The 23,718-nt window shown below is 37.5% G+C and overlaps 1 protein-coding gene across 2 annotated transcripts; it reads left to right on the plus strand.

The window, feature by feature from the left end:
* The first annotated feature begins 8 nt into the window (after positions 1 to 8).
* BLZF1 (basic leucine zipper nuclear factor 1) lies at positions 9 to 23,511 on the plus strand. 2 transcript variants are annotated; one of them, XM_061382553.1, is made up of 7 exons: positions 9 to 380; positions 1,212 to 1,288; positions 11,348 to 11,787; positions 13,485 to 13,684; positions 16,176 to 16,304; positions 18,005 to 18,224; positions 22,136 to 23,511. In XM_061382553.1, the coding sequence occupies exons 2-7, from the start codon at positions 1,258 to 1,260 to the stop codon at positions 22,319 to 22,321; spliced, it is 1,206 nt and encodes a 401-aa protein (XP_061238537.1). In that variant the 5' UTR covers positions 9 to 380; positions 1,212 to 1,257; the 3' UTR covers positions 22,322 to 23,511. The 2 variants fall into 2 exon arrangements, with proteins under 2 accessions (XP_061238537.1, XP_061238538.1); XM_061382554.1 differs by having other exon boundaries at positions 11 to 380; positions 1,197 to 1,288.
* Positions 23,512 to 23,718: the final 207 nt, after the last annotated feature.

The following is a 23,718-nucleotide window of genomic DNA, read 5'->3' on the forward strand; positions in this document are numbered from 1 at the left end:
TTCCCCTATCGTCACTTCCGTGTGGTGGACAGGTGACCGGAAGTTGAAGCTACTACGTGGCTAAGGCCCAAATAATCTACATTTTTTAATAGGAGTTTATCCAGTTTTCACTTACTCAAGTCTTACACTATATGTTCTATGTTACTTAAGTTTAAATGCATCGCAGAGTGAGTTGACATTTTTCTTTTGGAAAATTTTCCGGAAACGAAACCCTGAGTAATCGGAAGCGATTATTTGTGAACCAGAAGTTTGATGTCACCAAGGCCTGGGCGGATCGGCTTCAGAATGCTAGAGGAGTGCCTGTCGTTAAACCAGTGAGATCTGGACGAAGAATCTGTAAAGTGAGGCCCCCTGCAGTAGGAAGAGTAAGAATCTGAGAGGTAAGTCCCAGAACGGACTTGTGTAACTAAGAGGGAATTTTGGAAAGGGACGGCGGCACGAGTTGAAGTTTGGGTGTTGAGCCGCTTTGGATTTAGGGAAAGGTTGCCTGTTGTTCCAGAAAGGCTTGTACCGCCTTTAAGGCCATCCATACATTTCTGAAAGCATATACTATGCCATTTTAATTTTATTACCAAGAAATGTAAATTAAGCTATGAATTTTTTTTGTCGCTTGTCAAACATTTGAAGAGAAGCTCCTCTGTGATGTATTTAATGAACAGTGGGTGGTGGTGGTGGTGGTGGTGGTGGTGGTGGTGGTGTTAGAAGCTCAGTCGTGTCCAACTCTTTGCGATCCCATGGACTGTAACTCGCCAGGCTCCTCTGTCCATGGAATTCTCCAGGCAAGAATACTGCCATTCCCTTCTCCAGGATTTAGTGAACAAAATAGTGTCAATGAAGTCTTGTGAGGACTTAATTAGTTTAAATTAATTGCTTTTAAATTCCTGGTGTCCATCAGTGATACAAAAGCCCCTATATTAACTACAGTACTATTTCTGAGCTAAATTTAAGGACACACATATGATCATTTAGATTCTACTGGTGGTAATTTACAGTAAACAGTGAAATTTGAAAGTAAGCTACCCCTAATTTTTTTTAAGATATTTGGTAGCCATAACTATATTACCTTGTGAAAAGGGGCTTTAAGGGGCACTTCCAAATGCAAGTTTACTAAATGCAGCAGCAAGTAGAATATCATAATATTAAAATTACAGGGACTTGGTGAATGTGTTTATATGATACTGTTTTAATTTTTTCATTTTATACATTTTTAGGTTTTTCAGTAGAAGTCTTGGGGTACATTTTCATTGGTGAAAAACAATGACTACTCTTGAAAGCTTAGAAACCAAAGGTAAGTATTCTTCTTTTGGTGATAATTATTTTTAAAACATGAAATTTCTGACAATAAGATGAAGGAATGTTTCAGCCAGGGAACCAAACCCCAAAGAGCCCTTGGGAATCATCTGTGCTTCATATCTCTTCATGTTTGTTTTTTAATACAGTGTTTACACTTCAGCACTTCAGATATATGATTGAATATTAACATTGTTCGGTAGTATTTACTAGATGGCTACTGCTGTTAAACAGTAGTGAGAGCAAATGTTTTAGAGCTATGTTCTCTGTCCACTAGAAGATCAAGATTTAAGTAAATAAGAGCATACCTTTTTAAAGATTTAGGTAGACAGACAAACAACTGGCAGATATAGAATACCTTTTTCTTATTGCATTGGTTAGGGATACTGAAAGAATCACAAACTGGTGACTTAAACAACAGAAGTTTATTGTCTCAAAATTTTGAAATCTAGTAGTCCAAGATCTGGGCTTCCCTGGTAGCTCAGCTGGTAAAGAATCGCCTGCAGTGCAGGAGACCCTCATTTGATTCCTGGGTTGGGAAGATCCCCTGGAGAAAGGATAGGCTACCCATTCCAATATTCTCATGCTTCCCTGGTGGCTCAGACGGTGAAAAATCTGCCCATAATGCAGGAGACCTGGGTTCGATCCCTGGGTTGGGAAGATCCCCTGGAGGAGGGTATGGCAACCCACTCCAGTATTCTTGCCTGGAGAATCCCCATAGACAGAGGAGCCTGGTGGGCTACACTCCATGGGGTAGCAGAGAGTCAGAAACGACTCAGCAACTAACTACAGCACAGCACAGTCCAAGATCATGGGCTTCTCTGGTGGCTCAGTGGTAGAGAATCTGCCTACCAATGCAGGAGACTCGGGTTTGATCCCTGGGTTGAGAAGATTCCCTTGGAGTAGGAAAAGGCAACCCACACATATTCTTTCCTGGAGAATCCCATGGACAGAGGAGCTTGGTGGGCTACAATCCATGGGGTCACCAAAGAGTTGGACATGATTTAGTGACTAAGCATAAACAACAACAAAGTCCAAGATGAGTGTGTTGGCAGAGCCATGCTGCCTCTGTAGGCAGTAGAGAAGGATCTATTCTAGGCCTCTCCCCTAGTTTCTGGTGGCTTGCTGGGAATTTCTTGTATTGCGTGTCTTGTAGACACATCATCATGATCTCTGCATTTTTGTTCATGTGGCATTTTCCCTGTGTATGTGTGTCTCTGTGTCCAAATTTATCCTTTTTTTATAAGGACATCAATCATATTGGATTAGAAATGCATACCTCTGTATGATTTCATCTTAACTAATTACATCTGCAGAGACTCTATTCCCAAATAACGTCATGTTCTGAGGTGTGGGACAACATTATGAATATTTGGAGTGGGACACAATTCAACTCAGAGTACTTGCTAACTACATTAGTTAGTTTTTAGTCCTGCTTTGCTTGTCCTTTGTAGAGCATTTCATGCTATTGCTCATTCCCACTTTTTGAAATTCTTTCTATGATTTGCATGAGTTCATCTTATTTTCCATTTACTCTGTGGCCCTTCACTGTCCAACACAGTAGTGACATGTGGCTATTTGAATTTAAATTAATATTTTCTTAAAAATTAAAACATTTTAGGTTTTCGGGTTTTTTTGAGGTTTTCAGTCACACTGGCCACATTTAAGTGCTCAGTGATCACTTGTGACTGGTGGCTATTGTATTAGAAAGTGCAGATATAGAGCATTTTCATCATTGTAGAAAGTCTTGTTGGACACCACTGCTGTAGCTATAGTTTTTTGTGTTTTTTTTAATTTGGCCGTGTTGGGTTTTCATTGCTTTGCATCAGCTTTCTCTAGTTGCAGTGAGCAGGGGCTACTCTTTGTTGCAGGGCAGGGGCTTCTCATTCCCGTGGCCTCTCTCGTTGTAGAGCATAGGTTCTAGGCTCACAGGCTTCGGTAGGTGTGGTGCTCAGGCTCCCTAGCTGCCACCTGTGGATTCCAGGCTGTGCCGGCTCTAGAGCACAGGCTCAGTAGTTGTGATGCATAGGCTTAGTTGGTCTGGGATGTGTGGAATCTTCCCAGACCTGGGATCCAACCCGTGTCCCCTGCTTTGACAGCCAGATTCTTACTTGCCACTGTTCCACCTGGTACGGCCTATAGTTTCTTTTTAATCCTCCTCTTCTTCTGGTTTACCTTTTAAATATTAATGTTTCTGAGCCCTCTTTCTCTTCTGCTTTCACTGCTTTAATACTTATGACTTCCAAATCTATAGCTTAGATCTCTTCTCTTGTGATTCAGACCCATACAGCCTACTGTCTACCGTCTTCACTTAGACATAGATTAAGTCTTAGCATGTCCCAAAGTGAGCACCTCTTGTTTGAGGTTATTCTTGGGTGGAGTGAGTTATGGAGAAACTGTTTTCTTTTTTTGAGGTGGGGAGAGGGGAGGGCCAGGCGGGGTGGAGTGAGATGAGAAACTATTCTCTAGAAGTCACTTTTGCAGCAAGCAGATCTCCAACAGCAAACTCTTTAAAGGGGGTTTAAATGTGTTTAGGAAGTGAAGATCATGCTAATAAATGTTTAATTGAATTCAATTCAGCTGTGTGTAACAGCATTTCAGAGTCACCAGAGGCTTTTTATAGTATTAGAATAAGCAAATTAGAAACTGAAATGAAAGTAACAAGCTGGGGATTAATGGGAAAAAGAGCAGTTAAATCGTAACTAATATGAAAGCAGTTAGCGGTGATTCTTGGCAAAAAGAAAAGTTATATATGACATTATCATTAGTAATTAAAAGTCACTGCAAGGCCTCTGTGAAATTATTATTTGTTGTTACGTGTTTGTAATGAGGATTAGAGTTATAAAGCACTTTCACATACATTGTTTCATTTGATCTTAATTTTACAGTGAAGTAGATAATTCAGCTATTAGTCCTAATCCTATGTAATATCATGATAACTGTTGTTAGTGAAGAAGAGTAACTTGTATCGCGTGGCCTGAGAAAGGGTGAACTTATCATGGCTGATGTTTGTTGGTTGCTTGCATTTCCTATTACTGCCTCAGAAAAGAAGCAGGATTGGCTTAAGGAGACAGAACTTTCTCTCAGTGGACATTTGAGCAGTAGCCATCATGAGAGGGATGTGTCCTTGCTGCTAGGGCTGTTATTGAAAGGGAAACATTTCAGTAAATAGGAACAACTAGAAAATTAGAATTCAAATCCAAACCTTTTTCGGAGAGTGAAGTTGAAATTAAAAGTAAAGGGATTAAAGTCAGACAATTTAGTCTGACCTTCAGATAGGAAGGTCTGAGATGTTCAGATACTTTTAACTCCATAAATAGTCTAACTTTTAAGTCTAGGTCTGTAAAATAACAGTTGTTAGGTGAAAAAGGACTCCATGGGTAGATAAATTTGGGAAATGCTGGATTAAAGGAGAGATTATACTATAGGACCCCTCAGAGCCTCTAATATATTAATGTACATTGTGCAACTCCAAAGAGGTATAGTATGCAGCACTGCCCACACTTATTTGACCAGGGAACTCTATTTGCGGAGCCTGTGACAAAAGGAATGTTTGGATTCCATGTCAGTACATGTGCGCCTAACTCTTTAAATTCACTGCCTATAGTATATTTTTCTAATTAAATGGTAACCAAACTTTATTAGGTGATATTGGTAACATTTAAAATAATATTAATTTAAAATCACCAAGTGATGATCCCTAATAACTGTTTTAGAGCTGAACTGCATATGATCTGAAAAATTTGTCAGATTATAAATGAGTACAGATTTTTTGTAATGGGAAAATATTCAGCAATTTTTAAATAATTATTGGATGTTGAAATGAAATCTTCTAGGTGATGTGTTAATATTAACATTGATGAACTTCAAAACATGTATTCCCCTTTTCTGCACCAAGTACCTTTAAAGTAAGTTGGTGATACAAACATTAGGAGGCAGTCCCTTCCCTAAGGATCTCTCAGCAATTTCATCTACAAGAGAAAAATACTCTTGTGTTTGCATTATTCTGAAAGCACTGTAGGATATAGGGGTTGTGGGGGTCGCGGGGGTGGGGGTGTGTGCAAGTTAAATGGTTTGCCCAAGGTCATATAATAAGTGGCAGTAGAGACTTAAGTTTTTGACTCAGAGTCCAGTGTTATTTCCCTTATACGATCCTGCTGAGTTTGAGTATCTGTCTTCATAGATTTAGTTTTATGAAAAAAGGAGAAATGTCTTTTTAATAACAAACTATAAAATGATGTTCTTTTGTTGCCAAAAACTTGGCCTCTGTTCACCAGTGCCGAATAGAAACGTGACAACAGAGCTTTGGAGGAGGAGCAAAGAGTAGCTTTGTTATTGGGTTGGCCAAGAGGTTCATTCAGGTTTTCCAATAAGATGTTACAAAACCCAAGGAGCCTTTTGGGCAACCCAGTACTTTGCCAAGCAACGAGGGCCACAGCAGGCTAATGCTGTCTAGACTGTCCCTTTCCTGAGGGATGGCAAGGGGTCTTAGAGTTTCAGAGTGGAAAATAGGGTTGTAGATAAGGATCAGGGCTGACGCTGTCTTAAATTATTCTTTCCTCATGGAGACATTAATTAAGATCATTAGCAATGGCATCAGGTGGTTCCAGAACTGATTCTGATGGTCCTCAAGGTTATCGTTGTATGACCTCCTTTCTGGAATGAAGAATGCTCACAAAGGACAGGAGCATTTTCTTGACATCAGGTGCTTTCTAGACATCATGTGCTTTGTACAGCTTTAGCGAGAGGGTAGTCATTCTCGGGGTGCAGTTAGACAAGAGAGAGAGAGAGAACAAAACATCTGTAGGAGACAGGGTGAATGGGCAGAAAGAATAAGGGCTGTAACATAATAATGTGGGTGTCTCAACTAGTTTCTGCTACAGCAAATTTGCCTCAGTATTTTAGAGCAAGGGTTGGCAAATTAGGGATCTTAGGCCTTCTGAGAATATTTGCAGTCAGTTTGATAATAGGGAACACTAACTTTGAATCCCACTTAAGCCTAGTGTTTATCCCAAATAAAAGGGCTTCCCAGGTGCCTGCCAGTGCAGGAAATGCCAGAGCTGAGGGTTCGATCTCTAGGTCGGGAGATCCCCTGGAGTAGGGCATGGCACACTCCAGTATTCTTGCCTAGAAAATACCATGGGCAGAGGAGCCTGATGGCTACAGTCCATGGGGCTGCAAAGAGTTGGACATGACTGAGCATGCATGCAAACGCACATCACAAATAAAAAGAACTGTTCTTTTCATTATTAGATCTATATTACAAAAAAAACACTTTTATTGTTATTATAATTTGAGTTTCATCATTAAAATTTTGGTTTTTTTCTTCATATATAAATGCCTATATAATATCCTTAATTTTGCCTCATGGTCCACAAACCCTAAAATATTTATTATCTGACCTTCAATGGAAAAAGTTTGCCAACCCCTACTGTAGAATATTTGTTCTTTCCCTGCATGTCACCAATTTGGGAGAAAGGCAGAAAGAATGAGCCGTAAACCTTAGATATGTTTTCATTCTTTAATAAGTGATCACAAGTAGAAATTACTATTGATGAATAATTGAAGAATCGTTTTGTTGGTTCCCTTTAAAGAATGGAAAGGGGTTATTTTACTCAAACATTGCCCATAATTACAGAGCTTGTACAGTAGGTCGTTGTCCTTCCACCAGACCGAAGGTAATTGCTCTTGAATATGCCCTGGGTTGGACCTAGTGCATATGTAATAAAGGCTTCAATGTGTGTCACAGGAAAAACAGAATTATGAAAGTAAGTTACCAGGTGAGAAAACACAAAGCCTTGGCTCCCCAACCTGTCTCCTTGCCTGTGCACATTAGCTAGAAGTATAGATGTTACAAAGAGGGAGCTGCCATGTGATACACGGTACAGCTTTGGTTCTCACAAATGCTTGAGTAAGTAGAACAGTTTAAATAAAGTGTAAACTGAGTTTGAACAAAGTTGATTAAATTTCGTGATTGGAGTTTTATAACATATTTTGTTTGAAAAGAGATTTCTGTTAAGTACCCATTAATGTTTCTTTGGCTTTTAAATGTAGCATTAACCATTTTATGTTTTGTTCTTGAATCTTCATTACCTAAAATTCCAACCTAACAATGTTATGACTTGCTTAGAAATCATATTTAGTTTTATTTCTTCAGGTTCAGAGGGCCTGAATGGTATAGTTCTAGTGTGTCTTTTTGTGGTCTTTTAAATTACTACTCTGTAGTTAATTCGTGGTTCTATATTACTTCTTAAATGCCAGAATGTCTGAGTGACAAGATTAAATTTGCACTAAGTACAGTTAGACAAACTTAAAACCAGGTTTTGAGAGCATGGGAATAGGCCTTTATTTTTAAAACTGTTCATTTTTGGGAATTGTCCTCCATGCTAATATGCATGAATTAAGTACAAAACCCTTTCGCTTTCTGAAGTATTCCTTTTTTCATCTTTTTGAAAGTAGAATCAGTCCTAAAGCCCAAATATCTTAGTTAACACTTAATACAGAAATGACAGATACTTTATTCTACTATAAAATATTTTATTAAATAGAACACCTTAATTATAGCTCAGACGTCATTCTACCTCTTGTCTAATGAACATAACTTGGGATTCCCTGTCCATTACTACATACTCACGAAAAACTCTACAAAAATCTGTTAAATGAAAAAATAGTTCTGGAGTATGGTGATATAACTTTGTAGAACTTTAGTGTAAGAGAAAAGAAGGCAGAATTATGTTTTATCATATTAATTAAGCTTTTTCTCCCCTTGATGATAAACTCTGAAGTTTATCCTTATCACCACTATTACGTGTGCTCATCCTTTTTCCCTTGTTACCATGCATTAATCGTTCCTCAGAGTCTTAGGTACAAGGCATTTTACCAAGAATACAAGGGTAAACACAGGACACACAGTCCCGCCCTCATCGGACTTATATCCCATTGGAAGGCAAAAACAGTGTATTTCTAATTACACTGAACAAAATGTCAGTTAACTGTTGTGATAAATGGTAAAAAGCAAGGCATGGTCTTTGCTGTTGAAGCATATAATCTTGGAAGACTATAGAGAAAGGCTTCCCTTCGAAAGTTTGAACTGAGATTTGAAAGGTGAGTCGGGAGGAGGAAGTTAGGAAGAATATTCCAATAAAAAATGTTTGCAGAGGAAGAGGAAGGAGTCTACTCCTACTGAGACACTAAGAGAAAACAAATAAGGCTGTAACTTAGGATCTGAGGGAGTGAACGGCATAAAGTTGAGACCCAGGAGTTGAGCAGGGGACTAGATCACCGAGGGCCAGGTAGGCCATGGTGAGGATCTTGGTCTTTATTCTGAGAGTAATGGGAAATCATTCAAGGGTCCAATCTGCCTTTTTTTTTTAAGCTTGCTATAACTGTTATATAAACTCTGTGGGCTTTTGCAACCTAACAGGGCTGTTAAGAGAGGCAATAAGTTTAGGCTGATAAGGTGCAATAGTTTTGGTTTGTGGGAAGGCCCAAAAGTCTGCCTGCAACACAGGAGACCCGGGTTCAATCCCTGAGTCAGGAAGATCCTCTGGAGAAGGGAATGGCTACTCATTCCAGTATTCTTGCCTAGAGAATTTCATGGACAGAGGAGCCTAGTGAGGTATAGTCCATGGGGTCGCAGAGTTGGACATGACCAAGGGACTACACTTTCCCAGACCCATTAACATCTTAGCTCTGGATTCATATTTGGACTGAAATCCTAGTTTGACACTGATGATTTGGACAAGCTATTTAACCTTTCATTGCCTCTGTTTCTGTCTGCAAAATGGGTTCTATTATGCAAAGTCATGAGACTTGTAAAACCAAATGATACTGATGCATCTGAAGAACTTAGTAGAACTGAGTCCTTGGCACATAGTGAAGTGAATAAAAGCTATTCCTAGGTTTTGGCCTCAATTTTCTCAAATGTATTCTGGACTTGTAAAATGGCAAGGAATCTCACTTGTTGCTCAGAGGAATGTTAGTGAATTTACTAATTCAGGAATTCCGTGTCAGTTAGGTGTCATTCTAGCCATCTCGTCGAGGCTTGCAACATTTCCCATCCTCACAGATTCTCAATTCTTTCTAAGCTCTAAACCACGTATTTTCTTGAATCAATTAGTGAAAGTAGCCTTTTCTTGGAGAAAGGTGACTCAGTGAAGCTTCTTACACTGCGTGATTTGAGATAAGGTAAAATAGAAAAGAAACAAACTGTTCTTTGACTGGAGCAATGGTGGTACAGTAGTGAGCGTAGCTGCCTTCCAAAGGTTATCTGAACTAAGGATGACTAGTCAGGTTGGCTTATATGAGAGGAGATCATTTATTTCAATTGAGCAAATTAGTAGGCATGAGCATCAATGTATTAAGTGTTTCAGAGGAAGGGGGATGGGAGCTATCATTTATCTGCATTTACTTCTGTGCAAGACAGTTTCTACACTTGAAGGGGCAGTGTGTACAGTAGTCAAGGCCCTAACCCTAACCCCAGTGAAGGACAGGGAAGCCTGGCATGCTGCAGTCCAAGGGGTCACAAAGAATCGGATATGACTGAGCGACTGAATAACAATGATGATAATACCCTCTACTTACTAGCTGGGTGGTGTGACTGTGGGCAAGTTCCTGGACCTCTTTGTGCCTCATTTTCTTCATCTGTAAAGGAGAGCTAATTACACCTACCTCAAAGGGTGATTTTAAGAATAAAATACTTATATGTAAAGTATTTAGAATAGTGTTTGACATGTGCTAAGTCTTTATAAACGTTGGTTATTTGTTACCATTCTTTCATTGAAGACACAGGTAACCCTAGATGTACTGTTAAATCCATTTCGTGGAGGCTAAAACTGAAGCTCAGATAATTTGCAGGGTTTTGTACAGGATTATACAGGAAGCAATGGTAGAAATGGAACTAAGAACCAGATCTGGCTAATCCCAGAGTCCATGGCATTTCTATAATGTCCTGCTCCTTCCATTTGTTTAGGGCATGGTGCCTGGCCACAGAGTGTTTATCATACTTATTGGGGAAGTGAGATTTAGCATATAATAAAACCCATAAATGATAATCATGGATCATGATTAAGATTCACACTGAGTGTTGAGATAGTTAAGTAGCACAGGCATTCAGAGTATAGGCTAAAAGTTGGAAATTTTTAATGCAGAGTAGAGTTTAAGCTGGCTTCTTAAAGGGATAAGTTAGAATCACAGTAAATGGTGGAAGAAGCCATCTAAAAGAATAAGAAATAGCGGAAACAGAGGCCTGATTAGAAGCCTAGGAGAGAGAGTAGTCCAGTTGGATAGTTTGTGAACCATTCTTTGCTAAGAGTTCACAAACAGGTGAGTCTGTTCTGAGATAGACACTTTCAAATAGGTATGTACATAGCCTACATTTATTTTTATTATTTAAGATTATTGAGTGTCCACAATGTGCCAGGCATTTGATCTTACTACAGCCTTTCTTATCACAACCTTGTAGCATATTTATTACATATTTGTTACTATCTCCACTTTTCAGATTAGGAACTTGAGATTCATAGAGAGTTACATTATTTACCTAGGATTATACTAGGAAGTGGGCTTCCCCGGTGGCTCAGCAGTAAGGAATCTGCCTGCAATGCAGAAGACACAGGAAACATGGGTTCGATCCCTGGATCAGAAAGATCCCCTGGAGGAGGGCATGGCAACCCACTCCAGTATTCTTGCTTAGAGAATCCCATGGACAGAGGAGTGTGGTGGGCTATAGTTCATAGGGTCACAAAGAATTGGACACGACTGAAGCGACTGAGCACAGCACAGCACAGCATACTAGGAAGTAGAAGTGGGAACCAAATAACTTGATTCCAACTCTCTTGCAGTTTCCACCAAGAGAGAAACCATTTACTTAAGGAAGGTTTGAACCTATAAGACTTCGTTCATCCTTTGTTGACACAGGATTGTTTTGAAATTTAATTTTTATTTGAAAAAAATTTTTTTTTCAGTGCCAGGAATTCTGAATGTAGGGTAAAGTATATCTTGGCATTTCCTGGCATTTCTTTTCAGCAAATAGCTTGTTTTGTTTTCCATCCTACAGCCATCCTTACTCCATCCCCAATCCGAGGAGCAGGAGATGGAATGGAAACTGAGGAGCCACCTAAATCTATTGAAGTTACTCCTGGAATCCAACCTATAACGCATCACATCCTTCAGAGTCCACGAAAGAAAGCAGTCCCATCAGAGAGCCCAGGAGTTCTTCAGCTAGGGAAGATTCTCGCTGAAAAAGCTGTGGAAGTCGAAGCTGTAAGAATTTTAGTTCCCAAAGCTGCTATAACCCATAATATCCCCTACAAAAATGCAAAGGTTAAGTCTCTGGGACATCATAAAGGAGAACTCCTTGGACAGCCAGAGGGAGTCATAGAACCCAGAAAGGAACTGTCTGAGGTAAAGAATACATTGGAAAAGCTCAAGAACTCTGAAAGGAGGTTGCTGCAGGACAAAGAAGGCCTTTCAAACCAGCTCAGAGTACAGTCAGAGGTAAGAACAGCCTTAATAGCTTTAATGACAATGGCTATGAACATAGAATGAACACAGAAAATATTATAAATATAGAATAAAATATATTTCCTCTTGGAATGTTGTTCATTATAACTTGTCATTACTCCAAAATGCTTCCTCTTAAATTTCCCGTTCTGTTAGTGCCTCTATTAGAATTAGTTTATGTTGGGAACTTATATTCTAAACATGGTTGAAGATGACATGTAAGGTACTTTGGACAATGTGCGGTACTTTGGACATTGTACAAGACCACCTGTAAGTTATTAAGGAGGTTACAGTTAAGAACTCACAGGCCAGAGATGAACCAAATCGACTAGTCAGTAATCCTTGCTTTAAGAATCCATAAATTCCAAGGATTTTTTCTATGTATAGATAATAGTTAGAATAAAGAAAATTGTGGAATAAGTATTGGTATCTTCATTGTAAATTGGAAATGACCTATATTGCTTGATTTACTGTCTTTAAACTTTTGCTGTTGTTGTTCAGTCACTAAGCTGTATCCAACTCTTTGCAACCCCATGAACTGCAACACGCCAGGCTTCCCTGTCCTTCACTGTCTCCCGGAGTTTATGCAAACTCATGTCCATTGAGTTGGTGATGCCATCTGACCATCTCTTCCTCTGTTGCCCCCTTCTCCTGCCCTCAATCTTTCCCCGCATCAGGGTGTTTTCCAATGAGTTGGCTCTTCACATCAGGTGACTGACAGAGAAACAAAGTGAGGAGTGGTAAGGCAATATTTGCTAAAATGTAAAGTGTAAAGGCTATTAAAAAAAAAGTTCATAGTCTTTAATCTTTACATCTTAGTAAATATTGCCTTAGCACTGCCCACTTTGTTTCTGTTAGATTATACATCTTTGTTCTAGAGGTTAGTCTTTATAAGTGACACCATGGTTACTGATTCTTATCCAAATATGTTTCTAATGTATTTAATAATATATTTTAAATAACTAATTTGAAATTACAAAACTAGTACATATTTGTAAACATCTTAGAAAATACAGAAAAAACAATGAAAATAGTATCACCTATAAATACCATCCAGCTGTAAGTGCATAATTATACATATTGAGTTCATTTTTGCCTTGTAATTTACTTTTTTTAGTTAATATTTTCCCACGTCTCAAGATATCCTATTAAAATATCATTATTAATAGCAACAGTGTTTTTCAGTAACTATACCACATGCCAATACCTTTTATTGGACATTTGTTTTAATTTTGTTTCATTTTTTATAACAGTGTGAAGAACATGATTATAGACATCTTGAATAGCTTTCTTTGCTTAAATTCTTAAAAATCCTAGGGCACAAAGAAACCAATTTTTAAATGTTGAAAAAGATTTATAAAACACTGTCATACTTTTTAGCAAAATTTATTGGTTCAGTTTTTTAAATTTTTTCCTTTAAGTGTTGATGAGAGGCAGTTTGTAATTATTATGATAATGATTTGTACTCTTAAGAGGCTCAAATTATAACTGCATGGACTGTAGATTAATAGAGATATAGACATGGTATGTATATATTATGAAACTTAACTTGTTTGATATCACTTTTTGATATGCACTTGTAGCAATGGCGGTCCAAATTACATATGAAACACAGTTTCTCTTCTGTTCATTTTGCTACATTGAACTCACTGGCATTACTTTGAGCTTGTATTGGTCATGATTTCTTCCAGGTCAATCGTGAGTTAAAAAAGCTGCTGGTGGCTTCTGTTGGGGATGACCTTCAGTATCACTTTGAACGTGTAGCCCGTGAGAAAAATCAGCTTATTTTAGAAAATGAAGCCCTGGGTCGAAACATCGCTCAGCTTTCTGAACAGTTAGAACGGATGTCAATACAGTGTGATGTGTGGCGAAGTAAATTCCTCGCAAGCAGGTATTTTCTATTTTATTTCCTAGTTTTTGCTCTGCCAGATTTGTTGACCCTCCTAATGCAAAAAAAAAAAAAAGTGTAGTGTGAAAATTTCTGACTGAGATGGTCAGATTACCTCATACATAATTTAAGAGATGGACTCTCCCTCCTCTGGATGGTCATACAGTAAATAGTAACTCATTTCCTACTTTTTGCTCTGTCAGATTTGTTGACCCTTCTAATGCAAAAAAAACTGGATTGTAGTGTGAAAATTTGACTGAGATTGTCAAATTAACTCATACATGATTTAAGAGATGGACTCGCCCTCCTCTGGATGGTCATACAGTCTCCCTAAATGGAAAAGTGCTAGCATAAAGCTACTCCCTCATTCCAGATTCTGAGTTACTCTTCTGTAGTGGAAATCACTCTAACTACAATGTTTAAGATCAGAACAAAACTAAACTCAGACAGCTAATAAATATTTAAATTTTTAAAAGAAGATTTTTCCCCACATTCTAAAAACTCACATATCATTGCCACTGCATAATGTCTTATTTTGTCTCTCAGACTCTGTTCTCATTGCTCATTTAGCTACATCATAATAGAGCTTCCCAACCTTTTTCTCTTTATACACAAATAGAAAGCGATAATCTGCATGGCATACCGGACGAGGCTACCTCTCCAGTAGAGGTGAGAACCTTAGGCCCTTATAACCCCCAGACGCATGAATACACTGGTAGTTGGGAAGGTCTCTTATATGTTACTATTTTCTATTCATCCCCTCCTTCCAACTTTGAGTTACTGGAGAACAGAATGTGGGTGTTACCCATCTGAGTATTTTCAGTGTTTAGCTCAGTGCTTCCCATATAATATGTTTAATAACATTGATTTAAGAGGTTTCTCACAAACACCAAAGGTTTCCAGTCTGTACCTTAAGAACCACTGATTGTAATGAATATATTTTTAGAAAGTTATTTCTTCATGTCTTAATATCGGTGATACTTTCTAATAATTGATTACTCTGTTAAAATCCTTAATTTGTTTTCTAATTGTACTAATAAAGGATGTATTTGGAGAAATGAATTTACTGTTTATTGGCTTAGAATGAATAAGTTAATTTTTACTGAACAGCTTAAGAAGCAAATCATGCATGCATTTTATAGATTACTACAATATGTAATTTATTAAACATTCTGATCAATGTTAACAGTAATACTTTGAGGGCAATAATAGTGAAACCAAACTTTATTTATATTTTAGTTGATTTAATCTTTTAACATCAGAACTGTTTTCATTTTAAGGAATTCAGTGGTTACTGTGGTCTGAGACTTTAATTTTAGTTGTAAGATTTTTTCAACTGAATAAAAATACTTTAAAATTTTGCTTCAGTTCTATCACTAGAGAATTGTTAAACACATTTTGCTACATCCAATCAGAAAACATGAAGCTTGTTTTTTTTTTTTTTAAACAAAAAGGGAACGAAATGGCTCTATGTATGCTAATACGAAAAAAATCATCAAGGTAAATTATTAGGTGAAAAAGTGAACTACAAAAAAGTTTGTATCAAATAATTCCTTTTTGTAAATAAAATTAATATATTTTTATACATACTTTTATGCTGATATACATATAAGTTATTTTTTCCTATAAAAATATATTGGTTACTTTATTGATTACTGATTATAAAAGGAGGGGCCTGACTGCTGGACAAGAGGACTTAGTTTTCCTTTTATATAAACCTTTCTATATTTAATGTTTTTCTAATGACAGGTAATGAGTGGTAGAAAAATAACTCTTGTTTTTCTCTAAAGTTTTCTCTATTTGAGAATAATTAATGTTATTTTTCTTCCAAAATTTGGTTAATCTAGAGTAAGACTGAAGTACATTCCAAAGTCACTATACAGGAAAGTTCAAACATTGTTTTCTTTGTCATTTTGTAAACAGATATTTTAATTGAGTCCCTTTAATGAGTTCTAAACTCATAAACATTTTAAATGTTATGCTTTTGAACTGTGGTATTGGAGAAGATTCTTGAGAGTCCCTTGGACTGCAAGGAGATCCAACCAGTCCATCCTAAAGGAGATCAGTCCTGGGTGTTCATTGGAAGGACTGATGTTGAAGCTGAAACTCCAGTACTTTGGCCATCTGATGCGAAGAGCTGACTCATTTGAAAAGACCCTGATGCTGGGCAAGATTGAAGGCAGAAGGAGAAGGGGACAACAGAGGATGAGATGGTTGGATGGCATCACCGACTCGATGGACATGGGTTTGGGTGGACTCCGGGAGTTGGTGATGGACAGGGAGGCCTGGCGTGCTGCGGTTCACGGGGTTGCAAACAGTCGGATACCACTGAGCGACTGAACTGACTAAACTGAAGTGAAGGTTTAAAAACTGAGAAGTAATTTGACAGTCGTAAATCTTTTTGTAAGTTGTTAAAAATGATAATCACTGAGGTAGTATATTAACTTTTTAACACTGTCTGAGAATTTATATGCAAGATTTTTATCTTTTCCAGGGTTATGGCAGATGAGTTAACGAACTCCAGAGCAGTTCTGCAGCGTCAGAACCGTGATGCACAGAGCGCTATACAAGATCTCCTGAGTGAACGGGAACAGTTTCGTCAGGAAATGATAGCTACACAGAAGTATGGCACTTGTTTACATTCTGAGCCCTTCTACTTTCTCCTGCAATTTTTGTTATAGTTCTTTCGTATTTCTACATTTATTAATTCACTGAGCATATACTTTGAGTAGCATTTTAAAATAGCTGCCCAGGGAAAGGAGGAAGAATGAAAAAAGCAGAAGACATGCTTCTTATATTCTTAATGGGGGAGAGATTAGTTATATCTATAGTGGAAGAAATTTTTGCATTTAAAAGTACTTTTTGGTTACAGTTATAGCAGTTTTGTAGTTTTTGGTAGAAGCCAAAAAGTATACCGGTCTTTACTTTGGAGGGAGATCTTTTTGAGAACTATTCTACAGTATGAGAGCTTACTTTCATATCCATATGCACCAGAACTGTCAAAATTGAGACTCTTCCTTAAAAGCACTTTATACTTTTATATAATTGATTTCTTACAAATTAAATAAAATTCAAGAGAAAATTATAGGGGACATTAGAAGAATGAAAATATATCAAAATATCAGATTTTGTGGGAGGCAACTAAAGCAGTGTTTAGAGGGAATTAATAAAGCTATAGCTTTAAATGCTTATTATAGAAAAGGAAAAAAGGTCTCATCAATAAGCTAAGCTTCCTTTTTAAGAAATACAAAGAGCAAATTAAGCAGAAGGAAAGAAAGGATGAGAGCAGAAATAAATGAAATAGAAAACCAAACACTGGTTCTTTGAAAGGATAAAGTTACAAAACCTCCAGGCAGTACAATCAGGGGGAAAAAAAAAAAAAGATACACAGCATGAGAAGGAAAGGGGATACTACAGAGTCTATAGTCATAAGATAATAGGGGATGTTATGAACAACTCTTTTCCAATCAGTTCAACAGCTTACATGGACAATCTACTTAAAAGACTCAGACTACTAGAATACTCAAGAACAGATAACCTGAATAGCCCTGACCTATTAAAGCAATTTACTTTGTAGTTAAAAATCTTCTAATAAACTCCAGGCCTACGTGAATCAAGTGGTAAATACTAACAAACATCTAAGGAAGAAATAAAACCAAATTTATACAACTTTACTAGAAAATAAAAGAACAGTTTCTACCTTATTTTTTGTGGCCAGCATCATCTTGATACCAAACTATACAGAGGCATTACAAGAAAACTGCAGGCCAATATCTATCTATAATGACTATAGATGCAAAAATCCTTAATGGAATTTTAGTGATTCAAATCCAACAATATATAAAAAGCTTTATACATCATGGCCATGGAGGTTTTACCCCAAGAATTATAGGTTGCTTTATCATTTAAAAATCAACCAATGAAATACAAAAAATTATCATATATATACATACATACATGCACACATATAATGTATATATACACACACACATATGCATACACATACATATATATATACACACATACCATATAAGCATCTCAATAAATGCACAAATTAAATAAGTAGTTCTATAATACTGAGTATATTATATTTTACCTGTACTAAAATAAGAGAACCAAAAAGGTACTTTTTGCCTCTCATAACCATAAAATCAGTTTAGGTGGTTTTTGTAATCTGACTTATTTTACCAGACTTCCTGGTTTATTGAACTCTTGAGAGAAAGAGGAGAAAGAAACTATATGATTTCAGAAACATGTTTCTCAGCATTCTTGCTTTTTATATTTTATCCTCTTACTAATGTTCAGTGCTGTGTGTTGCTGCAGGTTGCTGGAGGAGCTCTTGGTCTCTTTGCAGTGGGGAAGGGAGCAAACTTACTACCCTAGCGGGCAACCTCACAGCACGGCAGAACTAGCATTAACAAATCACAAGTTGGCAAAAGCAGTAAATTCTCATCTTCTGGGAAATGTTGGCACTAATGGTCAAAAAAAGGTTCCATCAACAGTTGAATTCTGCAGTACTCCAGCAGAAAAAATGGCTGAAACGGTAAAATATTTCTCTTTCATGATCTGTATAACCTCTAAGACTGTCCTCTTACATGTTATAATGAAAAGTGCTTGGCACTGGGAGTTAGGAAATATGGAATCAAAATTTCTCATGCTAATGAGCTAGTAATCTTGGAGGAAATTATTTCCTCCTCTGAGCTTAATTTTCTCAAACTCTATTAGTATACTCTTGAGGAGAAAAAAGTGTAATTGTTTTTAAAGATGGCCACTCCTATCTTAGTTCAGCTGCTTGCCCTCTTGGTTTCTGTACCCATCCAACTCGTACCTCAGATTCAGTAGATGACTTTGGTTCCTCATTCACAGAACAAAAAGATGGTAGAGGCAGAAAACTCCCTCCAGGTCCCAGCTGCTATGTATCTCGAAGCCTAGCTATGTGGCCTCCAACCTTACATATATTTCTGTTACTGGAAAAGTGTCTCTTTGGCTCTCCAAAGCATAGCATATTCCCCCAGGCTCATCAGGCCTCCCACTAACAGGTACTTCTTCTGTTGACTCTTTTTACTTAAGAACATGTCCAAGTGTCTTCCATCTAAAAAGAAAACTGTTCCCTCTATCTTAAGTTCTCTACATATGGTCTTATCACCTTCCCTTCACAACCAAAACTCTGGAACAAGCAGTTCATATTTATTTCTACTTACATACCTCCCTTCCTCAACTCCCGCCATTGCTTATCTCAGTAGAATTCCAGCTCCACTGTCCTGAAAAAGGACTCTCATTAAGGCCATGAGTATTTAAGTACTTTGTCACATTTTACTTGAACTCCCTCAGTTTCTGAAGCCGTCATACTCTCCCAATTCTTTGCTACTGCTGTGACTGTTCGTTCTCAGCATTTGGTGGGGGGAAGGGGAATCCTCTTCCTGTGCCCACTCTTGAGCCTTTCCTCACGTAGTTGACTTTCTGTATCATCTCGGGATTATCATTAGCTAATCCCCATAGCATTATGCTTGTGACTTCTTCAGCTGAGACTTTTTTTTCTAGAATAAGATACATACCCAGCTGGACATCTCCATTAGCTCGTCCCATAGACAGCTAAAAACAGAACAACCTCTTGCCTTTGTATTTGTATTACCATTCTAGGGGGAAAAAAAAAAGTAAAAGAAAAATAACCTGTTTCTTCTGTATTTCCTAGCTTAGCGAACTGTACCTACTACATTGGATGTTTTGAGGATTCCATAAAACAATACATATAAAGCCTGTAGCCATTTGCAGTATAGGTAATTTCTCAATAAATAGTAGCTATCATTTTTTATATCCTTCATCCCCTAAACCTGTTGCCTTTATGAGTCCTGTCAGTTTCTTCTAATTTATTCCCTCTGCCAAGTTTAGACACCTGATTGCCAGGCTAGACTGTACAGTAGCCTCCTAACCAGTATCCCTCCCTTGCTTTTTTACTTACCTGCAGCCATCCTCTGCTGCCAGACTGTTCTTTCAAAAATGTCAGTCCCATCATCTTGGTACTCATGTTCAGAGGACTCCCAGTCTCCCTCGTTACTGAATCTGAATTATTTCATATTGTATAGAAGGCCTTTCATTAATCATTATTCCAGCTCCCCTTCCCTTGGAGCATTTCCCAGGTGTGCCCACCCCCTGCACTTCACATCCCAGCTGTGTTAACCACTTTCATTCCACAGACGGGCCACTGTACCTCACGCCTCTGTACATACTTCCCTCTGCCTAGACTGCCTCCCAACAATCTCTCTCCTTGCCCAACCACTACACTGCCTTTAAGAATCAGCCTTCCCTGATTCCTTCAGGCAAACCTAGATTTTCCTTCCTCTAGGCTTGCAGTTCATCTTGTACATAAATCTAGTATAGCTCTTTATCATGGTTCATTGCAGTTTGATTCTCCACCTCCCAAACTGTAAGCTCTTCAAAGATGGGCACTATGTTTCCTCGAGTCTGGCATAATCCTCTATACATAGTAGGTGTTCAGCTATTTACTGAATGAATCAGTCCCTGAAACTAAACATTATCCAAAATTGTTTCTCCTTTTCTATTCTTTTTGTTGGGAAATTGTGTTGCTGCCCACTCAGTTGCTGCCAGTAGCATCTGGTATAACTAACTGCTTCTGATATCTTGAAACACTCTCTTCCCGTGGCTGATGTAACCTTACCCGCTCTCTTTTCTCTTTTCTCTGACCATTCTGTTTCACCACACGATGGTGGGTAGCCTCAGGGCTTGTTCTTGGTTTACATCCTCTTCCTCCAGTCCTTTATCCACCACATTGTCTCACGGAACAAAACTGACGGTCCTCCTTCCTCAGTGTCTCTTAGACCTTTCAGCCACATTGCTTCAAGATCAACCTTTCTTAGCTTAATTATTGCATTAAACTCCCTTTCTCTCTTATTCCCATTGTCTGCTTTGGTTCCCACCCCTTCTCTCATCCACCAGCTGTGTACAGAGTGATCTCTCTGAAAGACACCCAGCTTAAAATCTTGATCACTTTCAGGCTAAAATCTGGAAACCTTTTATGCTATTGGTATCTCAGTCTCCTTTAACTTTAATTCATTTGCCATTTTGTTTCTAAAGATACATAATGTAATTACAAATATAGAGAATAGGGGTACCTTTCTTATTTCCCCTTCTCAATTTATAAGCAGCTTTAAGATAAGCCCTTTATCTCTGTCCTTTAGCATCTAACCAAGCTCCATAAAAACAGAAGAATATCAAAAACTAAATTGAAGAAGCAATAATCCTGTAGAAAAACAGAGGTATGGAAATGAAATGGTAGCTCTTAAATGATGCCAGGACATTTTTTAATTAGTTGTGGCCCCTTGGGTACATTGGTAACTTAGAAGGAAAAAATCCCGTTGGACAATATGAGAGCTAGGGAAACAGACACCTTGAGCCATTTCTGAAAGCTGTTTCAATAAGCCTTACATAGAAGAGAAAGCTCCTTTCCTCACTGCTTTTCCCAGTTCCTTTCTAATTCCACTGCCAATCTCCTTTGCACAGTAACTCATACTCATCATAATGATGATGGTTGTCACTGTTTAGTTGCTAAGTTACGTCCAATTCTTTGCGACCCTATGGACTGTAGCCCCCAAGGCTCCTCTGTCCATGACATTTCCCAGACAAGAATATTGGAGTAGGTTGCCATTTCCTTCTTTAGGGGATCTTCCTGACCCAGGGATCAAACCCATATCTCCTGCATTGTAGGCAGATTCTTTACTGCTAGGCCACCAGGGAAGCCCTATGAAGATGGTTAGGAGAATATGAAAATGAGAAACAGGAGCTATGAGCCAGCCATGTTATCCTTGCCCTTAACCAGAGAATTTTTTTCAAACCAAGATTTCCTCCAGTTGTGGGTCTCAGAAAATGGAATAGAAAATTTAGAGCAGAAGAATTGAGAGTGTATGATGTCCATGAATCCAAGAAACAAAAACATGATCTTTAGCATAATACTGCATGTAAATTAGAAAAAAAAGAAATGAAAAGCCATTGATTTGACAAGTAAATAATCAAAAACTTTGAAATACATGTCAGTAGAAGAATAAAGGTAGAATTCCAGTTTCAAGCAGTTCAATGAAGGCCTGAAGGAGAAAGGTAATAAGTATATTTTGATTAAGGATAAAAATGAGTATCACTTATGGTAAAATAGATATAACTGTATCAATTTATTTTCTTCTATATTTTCATCAATACGCATGAGAACATTTCTTTATTTTTAAAAATACGTAACCTAGGTAATATAACAACTAGACATCATCGTTAAATTTAGAGCTTTTTGAGAAAAAGTGTAAGTTCTCGAGTCAAATTCATCATTCAGATCTTACTTTTTATGGTAGTTCCCTATTAATGAAATAGAACGTATGAGTAGTTACATATTAGTAAGCCAAGGACTTTTGTAGTCCCTGTTGTATATATGACATTACCTCTTATTTTCCTTAGGTTCTACGCATTTTGGATCCAGTTACATGTACCGAAAGCTCACCTGATAATCCATTTTCTGAGTCTTCACCAACCACCTTACTTGCTACAAAGAAAAATATTGGACGATTTCATCCCTATACAAGATATGAAAATATAACTTTCAATTGCTGCAATCACTGCCAGGGAGAACTTATTGCCCTTTAACAATCAGTCTGGTGGAGGCACACTACAGGCACTTGTTTTTACCCAAGAGTCATTATTATTTGGGAGCTGGGGGTCTTTGGATGCTAGAAGTATTATCTCTTTCTATTTAAATAATATATATCCCCAAAGATGTTCCATGTACTGGACTCCAGATTACCCTTTCTTAATAAATACCTCAGGGTAAAGAAAAAAAATGAAACTGTGTAGATATATATAAGTAGACAATACTTCCCAGGCATGTTAAGATGGTTTTCCTAAAGGACTAGATTCTATACCTTTGTTTCAGGCCCTAATTTATTATTTATCTTGCTATATATTTTACATAAACAGATTTAATTTCTGAACTCTAAAGCAAGGATTGGCAAACTGTAGCCTTGGGTCATATGCAGCCATACCTATTCATTTACTGTTGTCTATGGTTATGCTACAATAGCAGCATTGAGTAGATACAACAGGGTTTATATAACTAGCAAAGCCTGAAATATTTATTATCTGACTCTTTACAGAAAAAGTTTTCTGACCCTCACTCTAACACAAAAGTAGCTGCAACGGTTGGGGAGAGAATGGGGTAGGAGTCCTTTCTCTTTTTGGTGATTTTGGAGCAGAGTACAAAAGAGTCTTATGGAAACAACAGGTGGAGGAACTATTTTAAGAATAAATGCTAAATGTTAAAAAAAATTTAAATATTTTACAGCCACATTAAACAAATGCTTGAGCAAAATCATTGTTCTTATTTTGGTTTTATGCAGGGGATTCTGTATTTTAAATGGATATAACTGATCTACAGAAGAAACTTAACTGTTGAGCTCAGTTTGGCAATTGCAGCACAATAGGAATATCCAATTTGATACTTATGAAATATGGCAGAGAAAGTAAGATCTTTGGAAAACATCGCTCAAGCTCAAAAATGCAGTTCATCAATTGATTTTTACTATGTAATGTGTTATTATTTATTTATGATGGGCCATCATAAAACACCTTTTTAGAGGCCTGGAAAAATGTCCACAAAAATGTTGATAACAAATTACCCTAATGGGTTTCTTTACCTATCAGTAAAGAAATCCTCAAAAGACAAATCTGATCAAGTAACAATATATTTTAATGTCAACTTAAAGATTTTTTTTTTTTTGGTCTGATTCATCTGAGTTGTAGTTTCAAGTGGGTGGCAATAAATTTCTTTACCTGCTTTAGTTTGAATATTGATTTTTTCTTCCCTCCAGAATGATGTGCTTCAATTCAAGTCTTCATCTAGTTTATACTATTTACAACTTACTCTTCAGTCTTTCTTTTAAGTTTACAGAGCATAAAACTTAGAAGAAAACATAGAGGAAAAGCTTCATGACAGTGGATTTGGTAATGATTTCTTGGCTATGACACGAGAAGTACAGGCAACAAAA

Source organism: Bos javanicus, chromosome 16, assembly GCF_032452875.1.
Source record: "Bos javanicus breed banteng chromosome 16, ARS-OSU_banteng_1.0, whole genome shotgun sequence".
In the NCBI taxonomy this organism is placed as follows: Eukaryota; Metazoa; Chordata; class Mammalia; order Artiodactyla; family Bovidae; genus Bos; species Bos javanicus.

What these genes read in the sequence shown, in the direction of transcription:
- BLZF1 (XM_061382553.1), top strand. Translation starts at nt 1,258, where the DNA reads ATGACTACTCTTGAAAGCTTAGAAACCAAAG. An exon ending in AGCTCAGAGTACAGTCAGAG is followed by an intron (nt 11,788 to 13,484) that starts GTAAGAACAGCC and finishes GATTTCTTCCAG; the next exon opens with GTCAATCGTGAGTTAAAAAA. An exon ending in CAGAAAAAATGGCTGAAACG is followed by an intron (nt 18,225 to 22,135) that starts GTAAAATATTTC and finishes TATTTTCCTTAG; the next exon opens with GTTCTACGCATTTTGGATCC.